At 38.6% G+C, this 13,010-nt stretch overlaps 1 protein-coding gene across 2 annotated transcripts in view; it reads left to right on the forward strand.

The window, feature by feature from the left end:
- The window catches only part of YTHDF2 (YTH N6-methyladenosine RNA binding protein F2), a 33,566-nt gene that overhangs the window by 1,342 nt on the left and 19,214 nt on the right, over nt 1-13,010 (forward strand). The window contains exons 3-4 of one of the 2 annotated variants that reach the window (XM_027059887.2): nt 166-236; nt 3,220-4,806. In XM_027059887.2, coding sequence (XP_026915688.1) covers nt 166-236; nt 3,220-4,806 — 1,658 coding nt within the window. Of the gene's footprint in view, nt 1-165; nt 246-3,219; nt 4,807-13,010 lie in introns of both variants that reach the window. The other variant, XM_027059886.2, reaches the window with a different exon arrangement.

Genomic DNA, 13,010 nt, shown 5'->3' on the forward strand with positions numbered 1-13,010 from the left:
TTATTGCTGCTCAGCAGTCACTCTCGTCTTTATCCGTTTGAAATTCACACTTACTTGCTCTGTTTAGTAAGGTTTTTCTCTGGTTAGAATATATTTGACTAATTTGGGAGGTAGGTGGTACGACTAAGACATTTCTGTAATTTATTTGAATTTTTTTCCCTTTAGTACAAAATGGATCTGTACATCAAAAGGATGGATTAAATGATGATGATTTTGAACCTTACTTGAGTCCACAGGCAAGGCCCGTGAGTAGTTAACCATTTACATGCCTGATCAAAGGGTGTAGTAAACCATATTCTTTCTCTGCCCTATCAGTAAATATGATTTTCAGGGGTTGGCTTTCTTAATACCACTCAATGTGTTGTAAGAAGAGTTATTACAAATGTTGCAGACAGTGTTAAGATTCTCATTTCTGTTGCCAGCAAACATTCTGAGATGAGACTGACTGATAACACTTCACGGTATACTGACAGCACTGTTAGTCGTTCTCCTTACCAAAAATGTAACAGTCGAAAACTGAAGAATACTTTCCAGTTTAAATATTCTGACTTTTTACCCCCAAAACCTGTTTCTTTTAGGAAAACTGGATTCATATGTGATGGGAAAAACTAATGTAAAATCACCTGAACTTTATTCAGTGCTGCAGAACTGGTCTCTTCCCTTTCATCTGGTCACTAGTTAGTGGGTTCTTAGATTATCCTAACTTTTAGACTTAGGTATTCGTTTTTCAAGTTGAAATGTATCTGTAGAGATCAACTTTGTACACCGCTGGTTTCTCGCTTATGGGAGCTGTAGGATTTCTAAAATGGAGTTAAAGGAAGATAAAACACTTCGGCACACACAAATGAAGATCGAGAATGATTAAGGTTTTTGACATGTTATCTGTCTTCTGATGTTTTAGATGTAATCTGTTTTTATGTCTTCTAGCTCCATGTAAGTTCATACATTGACAAGACTTGTGCATATAGAAACTGCTTTGATTTGTCAGTTCTTTTAAATTAGTATTTTGGGTTGTAGCTAATGTCTATAAATCCACAGATTAATAAGCCAAAAGGAAAACTGACAGTAACCCATCTAAAATACCCTAAAAGATGAAAAAGCTTATGGGGCATTTAACAGATGCTGTACGATAGATACAAGTCTTGAGTAACTTGAAATATTGGTGCATGCCCGTATTTGGGCCTAATTCTTACATAAAACTTTTAGATCTCTTATGTAAAATTTTCTGCATTGAGAGTGTAGAAACCACTTACGCAAGGGATTGGGAAAAGTTTTCAGAAATCAACCAGTTAATCAGGAAAAATGGGAAAGGAAGTAGAGGAATGAACTATTAATAAATTCCTGCTATTGAAGTAGTTTTCCTTACATAATCATTATAACAGGGAGAGTGGGAGCATTTGGAAACATAATTCTAGGTAGTTCTTGTGAAATAATGTGTAGTTCAGATTTTTGAGCTCAGGGACATGTAGGAACCTGCCAGTTCAGGTGTAGGCATTCAGCTATATAATGGCATAACCTGTGATATTAAGTGCATGCTTTTTATTTCTCAAGTAAGCTAAAGCTTAAATGTCTTAAAACAATTTTGGGGGGGAGGGGAATAGAAATCATAGTTAAATAGATGGATAGCCTGAGAATCTTTGTCCTTTGTAGTTAATCGTCAAGAGTAATTCATCTGCTTTTTAACCATTATTCATCGCCTTAATGTTGGAATAATCCTTCAGGCTTAATCCATTGGTTATAGACTGAATTTCTTACTCATAATGGATTTGAGTCTGTTATATTTTAATACTGTCTTCGAGAAAAATAGACTTCTCTTAAACTTGAGGGTATGTGTGAAAAGGCTTAGCTTCCTTTCCTTTTTTTTTTTTAAGGAAAATTTTGGCAGAGAAAAGCACCATTTTATCAGGCCGCATTAGTCGAAACATTTAATTTTAAAGAGATACGTTTGGCTAGGAGAAGTACTTTTGGCTTTGGGAATAGAAACTTAAGGCCTAACATAGTTATGGTCATCCAAGTCTCTTGAGAGTAAAATTCTCTATTCAGTAGTTAATGGATTCTTATGTACCAGAGCTATTATTTTAATTCTAGTGTAGTTAACATATACAGTGTTATATTAGTATCAGGTATATAATACAGTGGTTCGACAATATTATAAATTTCTCTGTGCTCATCAAGGTAAGTGTACTCTTGTACTAGAGTTATTTTCAAGTTAGGGTAAAGTACTCTGTTTTGAATTGAGCTGTATCTATATTTACAGAGACCAATTTTTTGTATCTCCAGCTTCTCACAGGACTAGTCTGTGAATTCTAGCATTTATAGAAAAGTTAAGATACTGTTCATAAACTAAAGTAAGATCAAGAATGATGTTTTTACAGTGTAATCTGTCTTCCAGTGTGGAGACTAGTTGAATATAAGTTTATATTTCTGGGAAATTCTTTAGGATAATTCTTTTTTTTAAAGAGTCGAACTTTACCATGTTTTTGGAATTCTGTTTTTAATGGAAAAGTTAGGTGTGCATTTGAGCTTACAGCCAATAATTTTATAGGTGAAGTACAACAGGTAGCAAGGTTTTTTCTAGTTTTAAACTCTGGAATTCATTGTACGTTTCCTTTCCAGGTTATAATTAAATAGTGGCATTTGTTGATGTTCCCAAATGGTTTGCCAAGAGGCTGGCAATGTAAACTAGGTGTAATGAACCTTGGATTATGGTTGAGGAATGGCAACACAGATTTTTGGATAGAACCTGTAATTTCCAGTTCTTTTTGTGTTGTTTTATCTATTGTATGGTTTTGATAGAAAACTCTTAGGAACACTCCTGATGTGTCAAAATTCCCACTCCTGAAATCCAGAGATAACGGTTTTTAGTAGAAGCATCATCTCAACAGTTCTGTAGAACTGTTATTAATACTGTCATTAATACTGTTGATGAGATGCTGGGTTTTCCCTTCACTGAATGATAGTGCTTAAGTTAAGGTCCACATCACTGTATGTCACTTTAACTTGAAGTGTTTAAACATTTCACTTGTTAAACCAAAATCTCTTACAGTGTAAAAATTCCAGCAAGTTTGTGGAAAGAGACCACCTGAGGTGGTCATTTGCTTTTTTAGTTGAATTTGAGTTGTATGAATAATTGGGAGAGGAAATGTCTTGATTGTTGTTTTATTAATTTTTGTGTTTAGTTGTGATTTGCCTGTTTGTTTTGTTTTTTTCCTTCCACAGAATAATGCATATACTGCCATGTCAGATTCCTACTTACCCAGTTACTACAGTCCCTCCATTGGCTTCTCCTATTCATTGGGTGAAGCTGCTTGGTCTACTGGGGGTGATACAGCCATGCCCTATCTAACTTCTTATGGACAGCTGAGCAACGGAGAGCCTCACTTCCTACCAGATGCAATGTTTGGACAACCAGGAGCCCTAGGTAGCACTCCATTTCTTGGTCAACATGGTTTTAATTTCTTTCCCAGTGGGATTGACTTCTCAGCTTGGGGAAATAACAGTTCTCAGGGACAGTCTACTCAAAGCTCTGGATATAGTAGCAATTATGCTTATGCACCTAGCTCCTTAGGTGGAGCCATGATTGATGGACAGTCAGCTTTTGCCAGTGAGACCCTCAATAAGGCTCCTGGCATGAATACTATAGACCAAGGGATGGCAGCGCTGAAGTTGGGTAGCACAGAAGTTGCAAGCAATGTTCCAAAAGTTGTAGGCTCTGCAGTTGGTAGTGGGTCCATTACTGGTAACATCGTGGCTTCCAATAGTTTGCCTCCAGCTACTATTGCTCCTCCAAAACCAGCGTCTTGGGCTGATATTGCTAGCAAGCCTGCGAAACAGCAGCCTAAGTTGAAGACCAAGAATGGCATTGCAGGGTCAAGTCTTCCACCACCCCCCATAAAGCATAACATGGATATTGGAACTTGGGATAACAAGGGTCCTGTGGCAAAAGCCCCCTCACAGGCTTTGGTTCAGAATTTAGGTCAACAGCCAACCCAGGGGTCTCCCCAGCCTGTAGGTCAGCAGGCTAACAATAGCCCACCAGTGGCTCAGGCATCAGTTGGGCAACAGACACAGCCATTGCCCCCACCTCCACCTCAGCCTGCCCAGCTCTCAGTCCAGCAACAAGCAACTCAGCCAACCCGCTGGGTAGCACCTCGGAACCGTGGCAGTGGGTTCGGTCATAATGGGGTGGATGGTAATGGAGTAGGACCGTCTCAGGCCGGATCTGGATCTACTCCTTCAGAACCTCATCCAGTGTTGGAGAAGCTGCGGTCTATTAATAACTATAACCCCAAGGATTTTGACTGGAATCTGAAACATGGCCGGGTTTTCATCATTAAGAGCTACTCTGAGGACGATATCCACCGTTCCATTAAGTATAATATCTGGTGCAGCACAGAGCACGGTAACAAGAGACTGGATGCTGCTTATCGCTCCATGAACGGGAAAGGCCCCGTTTACTTACTTTTCAGTGTCAACGGCAGTGGACACTTCTGTGGCGTTGCAGAAATGAAATCTGCTGTGGACTACAACACATGTGCAGGTGTGTGGTCCCAGGACAAATGGAAGGGTCGTTTTGACGTCAGGTGGATTTTTGTGAAGGACGTTCCCAATAGCCAACTGCGACACATTCGCCTAGAGAACAACGAGAATAAACCAGTGACCAACTCCAGGGACACTCAGGAAGTGCCTCTGGAAAAGGCTAAGCAGGTGTTGAAAATCATAGCCAGCTACAAGCACACCACTTCGATTTTTGATGACTTCTCACACTATGAGAAACGCCAAGAGGAAGAAGAAAGTGTTAAAAAGGTAACCGGTTTACCATTATTAAGACTTTTAGAGAAGGAAAAATGTACGAGAGGGAACAGGAGAGTTATTATACTGAATGGTTAATAAAAGCTCTGTAAGTAACAAGCGTATCACTTAACAATTCAAGCCTTTGTGGAAGTATAATTGGTGTTACTGTTTGACTTAGTGTATAGAAATGTGGGCTTAAATTAACAGAAAGCAGAAACTGTAGAGAAACTGAATTTAAATGATGCAAAAGAGGTGAATAAGGCCAAAAGAAATGCAGAGAGCATAATTGAAGTGATAGAACCATGGAAATGAAAGTAGGAAAAGATTGAGGCTGTAATATGGCAGAGAAAAGGTAAAAGTTATGTTGTAATTAACTTTTGGCCTAACTTGGGTACAGTGGTTAAATCAGAGTTAGTGTGTCACCAGCCCTGACATCACTTTCTGCTTGCCTTTGACAATTGGCAGTATTAGTGTATTTTTCAGAACTTTCTTCCTTATTCCTATCCTTAGTGTTCTACTTAATTGTTTTTTCCCAAACCTTTTTCCCATTGGAAAAGTAATATTTATTATATAAAACTTTGAAAACATGATTAGAAAAAGCTGGTCTTCTGCTCTTAAAATTCTCCTGTATTCCTGAGGAGTAATCTTCTCTTGTTTCTCTGTAACAAGTGAGTCTTGGGCAGAATCATGGAGAATAGGTCCAAACTAAAATGTTGGCATTTACTGGAAAGTGTTGGTAATGCTTGGTCTGTGTGTTTTGAGTGAATGTAAACTTTAAGATGGTAGAGAATGATAAAGTACTGGTTGGGGCAGAGCATACGTTGTCTAGGATTTAGACATATTTAAATGTTGGAAGTAGGTGAAAAGATTATTGTGGGTAAAGAGAAGTTTCTTTTTAAAGATTATTAATGATTGGGAGAATTCTAAGTGGTCAGGTTCAAATGTAAAATAAAACCTAATAAACTTATGTAAATATATTTTTTTATGTTTGTGATGAATTCCTAGGGATTTTATATATTTGATCTAGGATCTGAGATACTTGTTACATGTCTGTAAAAACTTTTGAGCACTGGGAGGATGGCTCTTTGGTTAGATTCTCCTTCTCCATAACACCTAAGAATCAGGGGCATGGTTGTTCAACTGAAGTAGGATGGTTGCCATTCTAGTGTGTGCAGTTGAATAAAAAATGGAGATATGCTTGTCAGTGATGCTAAAAGTATTGGGGATACAGAGCCACACTACTGAAAAGTTGCCTGTCAGAAAAAAAACCAGTCCTTTTTTTGTCCTTTAAATTCTCTTCCCTTCCCCAAACTTTAACAGTGTAACTTAAAACCTGCCCTCATCTTGTAGAAAGATAGTTTACTGATTAGTTTTGCTAGACAGGTGAAAGGCTCAAAAGATGTTTTAACTGACTTCTGAATCTAGAGGAACAAGGAAGGGGAGGCCTTTTAAGCATCATGTATTGACACAGCAGATTATTGTATGTGAGGGCCATTCAGGTGCTTAGTTTAACCACTCAAAACATGCATAATATCAATCCCGTATTATAAATCTGCTTGCATATATCTGCATGTTCTGTTTACATCTTGTGATTAAAAATAGGAAGGCAGGGGCACCTATGTGGCTCAGTCGGTTAAGTGTCCAACTTCAGGTCAGGATATCTCACAGTTTGTGAGAGAGCCCCACATCAGGCTCTCCACTGTCAGCAGAGAGCCCGCTTCAGATCCTCTGTCCCCCTTGCGCTCTGCCCCCCCCACTCATGTGTATGCTCTCTCTCAAAAAAAAATTTTTTTAAAAAGTAGGAAAGCAAAGATTTCAATGTTTTCAGGAATGTACAGCATAGATAATAAGATCAACCTGTAGGTGTTAGAACTAGTGGAGAAGCTTGGGTTTAAAAATGAAGTAGCAGGGGTGCCTGTGTGACCCCAGTCAGTTGAGCATCTGACTCAAGTCATGATCTTGAGGTTTGTGGGGGTGGTATTGAGCCCCAGGTCAGGCTCTGCACTGATTGTGTGGAGCCTGCTTGGCATTCTCTGTCTCCCTCTCTTTGCCCCTCTCCTTGCTTGCACATGCTTTTTCTTTCTGAAACATTAAAAAAAATAAAAATGAAGTAGCAAATTTAAGGGCTGTTAATTTATGTAACCTTTCAATCAGGTTTGTATTTGTATTAAAGTCACTTGAGTGGTTCAGTGAATAATAATTGAACTTCATAAGGAGGTGTAAGATTCACAAATTGGAATTGACCAGTGTTGGGATGTTTTCACAGTGAGTAACAATAATCAAGGTTTAGCGTCTTTGTTTAGCCGATTAATGGATCAGTCTTAAAGCTATTCCATAAAGACTTTTGATGAATGAGTATACTAATTGTTCTCAGGTTAGTGAACAAACCACCAAAAGTAAAAACAAACAAAAAAAAGCTTCGATTATACTTGCGTGAGATTACTTTTTAGTTTACCTTTTGTGAGAAGAGATTGCTGGGGTTTCAGGAAGGTCCTTATGATTGCTTCTAAACCCAGTTACCATTTCAGTCAGTATTGCCTTCTCTTGCCCGCTGTTATCCTTAACATCCTTACATAACTGACTCTAAAGCCAGTCTTTATTAGGCTTCCAATACAAAACAAGTTTAATGAGAGTGAAACGGATAGCTCATTGAGGCAGTAGACTCCTTTAGTTAGGGTGTTTGTGCACCTTTGTGTTATTTACAAGATTGCAAAAAATCGTGCCAGATGGGCATGGTAACTCAATAAGTAGAGAAATACTTAAGCTTCATCCTGAAGATGATGTCACAGCTATTCTAAAGTTCCATGATTGGGCATGTATCTTGGCAGAACACACTGAAGCAGAACTATAGCCATTTTTGCCTAGTATTACTGACTTGTTCTGTTCCATGATCTACTTCAGTAGTATCATAGAAACTTCAAGCACTGGATCTATGGCTTGAAACTTGAGCAGCTTTTAGTGACCTTTTCCATGTGTTGTTTATTTTGTATACTTCAGATACTATTTCGTAACCTGCTTTCTGCATTTATTTAGAACTTTTCCTTAATTGTTTAATATTCTTCTGTGACATCACTTTTGATGGCTTCATAATATTCTATCATAGGTGTATTGTAATTTTCCAATCCTTAATTGTTAGATTTGTCAGCGTCTTTATATTTTTTTCCAGCTGAAATAACACTGCAGTGAACATCCATGATATAAATACTGATTTACACCTGTCCTTTAGTGTTATTGTTGGGTCAAAGGGTGTATGCTCTTTGAAGGTCTTGGCTGTGCTGTATATTGCCGTATGGGGCTTTTTCTTTTTGAAAATTTTGAAAGAATCACTGTCAAAAGAAGACAACAGTGAGTTAACTTCTTTATTTCAACTTTAGAATAGTCTGCATAAAGGGAGAGTTACTCCTTGCATAAGTGATAATGTTTTTTTATAAGCTTCATAATAGTTTAATATTTGTCTTGTATGTCTAGTCTTTCAACTGTAGGTAAAAGTAGGAAGAGTAGAGGGGAACAAGGACTGCATAATTTCTTAAAGCCTAGCCCCTGGGGTGCCTAGGTGGCTCAGTCTGTTAAGCGTCTGACTCTTGACTTCAGCTCAGGTCATAATCTTACAGTTCTTGAGTTCAAGCCCAGTATCAAGCTCTGTGCTGATAGCACGGAGCCTGCTTGGGATTCTCTGTCTTCGTTTTGTCTCAAAAATAAATAAATTAAAAAAAAAAAAAGTTTTAAAGCCTGGCCTCGTGTTAGATTTAATCAGGCACTTGGGTAAATGATTTTTCTGAATAATTGGAAAGCTAATGGGAGAGAAATAGATCTAGAGAAGATATGATTATAGTGACAATGGCTCAAGGTATGTATTTTTAAAAATTTCATTGTTATTAAATAAAAATAGGATTTCTTAAATACCTCTAGAGTTATTCCTATTTTCAAGCAGAAGACCTAAAAATAGTGACTTGGAATGTGTTTGGATATATTTAAGATTCATTATGCTGCTTAAGAATTGAGATGAAGCTATTTGCCTTTTCTTTGAACAATTTTTTACTCTGTGCTAGATATTACTGAGAAAGCAGGAGTGTGTTGTCAGGGAGCCTTATACTCATGACAGGTAACTGTACAAAACAGTGTTTTTCTCAAGATATGCGCAGAATGCCAATTTGGAAGCTTGACGATTGTCTAACCCAGCCTGGGGTATATAGATGGATTGGTCCCAGAAGAATCCTGGAAGAGGTGACTTTTGAGCTGAGCCTTCAAAGATGTATAGAAGGTTGCCAGAGATGTTTGGGGAAGAATGAACACAGATTCAGGACAGCTCATGTCTGTGACACTGTATAGATAATAACTTGGAACAAGAAGTCCTGTACAGTCCAAGAGCTAGTTTAATTGGTATTTGTGGAGTGGGTTTCCCTACAATGGAAGTTTGTTGGAGATGAGGAAAAGGAAGTTGAATGAAATGTTTATGCAGTTAGTTTGATATAGAAGGAACTTACTGAGTCAGGTGCAAAGTTGGCTTAAATTCTAGAGTTTAAAAGAAAGAATAAGACCTAATTTCAATCAGAAACTCATTGATGTTACTTTTTTCTTAAGTTTTTATTTTAATTCCAGTTCATGTACAGTGTTGTATTAGTTTCAGGTGTACAGCATAGTGATGCAACAATTCCATATACCAGCCCATGCTCTCCTTGATGTTAGCTTTGCATGGAAGGCAATGGGGAGCTTGTAGAAGTAAAGGTGAACGAATATATGGTAATAGATGCCATTACTAAATACTAGCAGCTTACTTTTTCCAGTGATGTGTTTCATACACATTATCGTATTTCTCATCAGATGCCTTAGTGTGCTTAGAAGAGATGATTTGGAAGGGGAATATGATAAGTGTAATCAAATACTTTTAAGACCAGTAGGTTTAGGGGTGCCTGGCTCAGTTGGTAGAGCATGTGACTCCTCGTCTCAGGGTCATGAGTTCAAGCCTTATGTTGCTTACTTAAACAAACATACAAACAGACAAACAAAATCCCACAACAACTTTGTAGGTTTATTCTCCAAGCCAGAAAACAACACCAGAACCAATGGATAGAGGTTATAGGAAGAGTTTTGTAAATAAAAGGGAGAACTTTCTAAAAATGGAGTTCTTAGTCACAAGAGGGTTTCAAGAAGAGACCGAAAGAACTTTAATTAGATACATTGTAAGGAAAGTTTATATGTGGAATAGTCTAACCAGATAAACCCAGGGTAAGGTTAGCCAGCCCAAGATAACGTGTGAAATTCACGGAGAGGAATTGATGCTCCTAAACAGGTCTTTTTAGGAAGGTTATTTCTGTTCTATAATTTTTGACCTAAATAACTTATTACTTATAAAAAGAATAAAGGTCTTAAGGCTAGAAGGACATGAATGACAGAAAAGATTGGCAGATTTCCAGTAAATCTTAGCACAGATAAGGTATGTGGGTGGTTGTCTTTTAATATAGTTACTGTATTAGTATTAATGAAAGTTATCTAAAACAATACTAAAGGTTTATTTTTTATAAACTTTTTTTAATGTTTATTTTTTTTATTAAAAAATTTTTTTTATGTTTAATTTTGAGAGAGAGAGAGCGCGCGCGCGCACGAGCACGAGCAGGGGAGGGGCAGGGAGAGAGGGGGAGACAGAATCTGAAGCAGGCTCCAGGCTCTGAGCTGTTAGCACAGAGCCCAGCGCAGGGCGAGAACTCATGAACCACGAGATCATGACCTGAGCTGAGGTTTGACACTTAACTTACTGACCTATCCAGGCGCCCCTAATGTTTGTTTTTTAGAGAGAGTGAGGGAGGGGCAGAGAGAAAGAGGGAGGCAGCATCAGAAGCATGCTTTGCACTGTCAGCAGAGAGCCTGATGAGGGGCTTAAACCCATGAACCACGGTGAGATGACTTGAGCCTAACGCAGACACTTAATCGATTGAACCGCCCAGGCACTCCAGGACTTTTTTTTTTTTTTTTAAGTTTTTGGGTTTTTTTTAGAGTGTTCATATGTGTGTGTGAGGGGGAGGGGCAGTCAGAGAGGGAGAGGGAATCTTAAAGAGGCTCCACACCCAGAATGGAAACATGGGGCTCGATCTCACCACCATGAACCGAAATCGAGAGTGGGACACTTAACCGACAGAGCCACCCAGGTGCCCCTAAAACATACTAAAGCCCTTTTTTTTTTTTTGAATTTTAAGTTTATTTTTACTTTTTTTGAGAGAGAGTGTGTATGTGCTGGGGAGGAGCAGAGAGAAAGGGAGTGAGAGAATCCTAATCAGGCCTCACACACAGTGCAGAGCCCCAAGTGGGGCTCGAACCCACAACTGTGAAATCATGACCTAAGCTGAAATCAAGAATCGGGACGCTTAGCCTACTGAGTCACCCAGGCGCCCACATACTGAAGACTTACTAAAAAAATATAGAAGTGATTATTTAAGAGACATGTTTCTTTCTTTTTTTTTTTTTTTAATATTATTTTTTGAAGGGTGCAAGCAGGGGAGGGGCAGAGAGAGGGAGACAGAAGTGGGCTCTGTGCTGACAGGCCGACAGCAGCGAGCCTGATGTGGGGCTCAAACCCGCGAACCATGAGATCATGACCCGAGCTGAAGTTGGTCGTTCAACCAACTGAGCCACCCAGATGGCCCTGTTTCCTTTTTCTTAAAAGTAGTTTTCCTGTGGTGTTGGTGCAAGTAATGCTTGTCTTTATAAGGAAGTTTTTTTTTTTTCTTTGTGGCCATCTTTTTCCTCCCTAATTCTTTGATTTGGGCATTTAATCCCTTGGGAAATATTTGAAGCAAGCAACCTTGGCTCCATATTCTTTTCTTTTTATTTAAAAAAAATTTTAAGTTATTTTTTTTTTAGTAATCTCTGCACCCCACGTGGGACTCAGACTCATGACCCCGAGATCAAGAGTCATGTGCTCCACCTACTGAGCCAGCCAGACGCCCTGCTCCATTTTTAACTTTATTTTATTATTATTTATTTAAATGTTTATTTTTGTGAGAGAGAGCACGCGCGCGTGCACAAGTGGGGGAGGGACAAAGGGAAAGGGAGGCACTGAATCAGAAACAGGCTCCATGCTCTGAGCTATCTGTCAGCACAGAGCCTGCCATGGGACTTGAACTCCCGAACCCAAGAGGTCATGTGTGACCTGAGCTGAAGTCATATGCTTAACCGACTGAGCCACCCAGGCGCCCCTCCATTTTTAACTTTAGAAAAAAACTTAAAATATGTAAGTAAAACTTGTGACATAAAAGAAAGAAAATATCACTTTAGCCAAATACGTTTTCGTATTAAATAAATATGAATAAATACCCATGGTGTATTGGTCTTTTCCATTTAGTATTTCCCTGCTCCACCACTGGCTTAAATCGCCTCTTCAGATGCCAGGCACCCTGTTTTAATGGGGTAGCAAACCTGAACTTTTTTGTAAAATTCTAAGGCCATTTATGTCTACTTCTGTTTTGCAGATAAGTTTATCTGTCTTTGCCGAAAGTGTTGAAGAAATTCTGTTTGTGTTACTCATCACCTTCCTTACTTTGTGGATAGATAAAATGCCTTTCTACAGCTTTCTTAAAGGAGCACTAGAAGAGAATAGATGACACTGAATTTGGATCTCTTTGAGCAAATATTTGTGTTAATTGATAAACAAAACACCATCTTTGCTTTAGGACCAGACAGTGTTGTTAGGAGGACAACAGAATGGATAAAATATGGGATATCAGCTATAGTAGAGGAATGAAAAAATAGCTTTCTGAAGAGAGTGATAAATGAGGGAAATTAAGGAAGGCTTCATAGAGAAAATAACTTTTTATTTTAGATAGAGCATGATAGAGTATGAGTTGGGGGAGTGGGGCAGAGGGGGAGAGAATCTCAAGCAGCTCCATGCCCAGTGCAGAACTCAACGTGGAGCTTTATCTCACAAATGTGAGATCATGACTTGAGCCGAAATCAAGAGTTTGATGCTTAACTGAGCCACCCAGGTGTTTGGAAATAGCATTTGAACCATGTCAAATAGAATGAGTAATAAGCACTCAGATGATAGCACAGTTCTTGGCACATAGTGCACATGAAAGTTTAGTATATTGCCATTTTAGATGAGGAAGAGGCTCAAAGAGGTTATTTATGTAAGGTCTCATAGCTTAATAAATGGTGGAATTGATATTTCAGTTAGGTCAGTGATGTGCTGGGGCTGGCTAATTGTAAGTTAAATTTAGCTTTCA

This window comes from Acinonyx jubatus, chromosome C1 (assembly GCF_027475565.1).
Source record: "Acinonyx jubatus isolate Ajub_Pintada_27869175 chromosome C1, VMU_Ajub_asm_v1.0, whole genome shotgun sequence".
NCBI lineage: Eukaryota > Metazoa > Chordata > Mammalia > Carnivora > Felidae > Acinonyx > Acinonyx jubatus.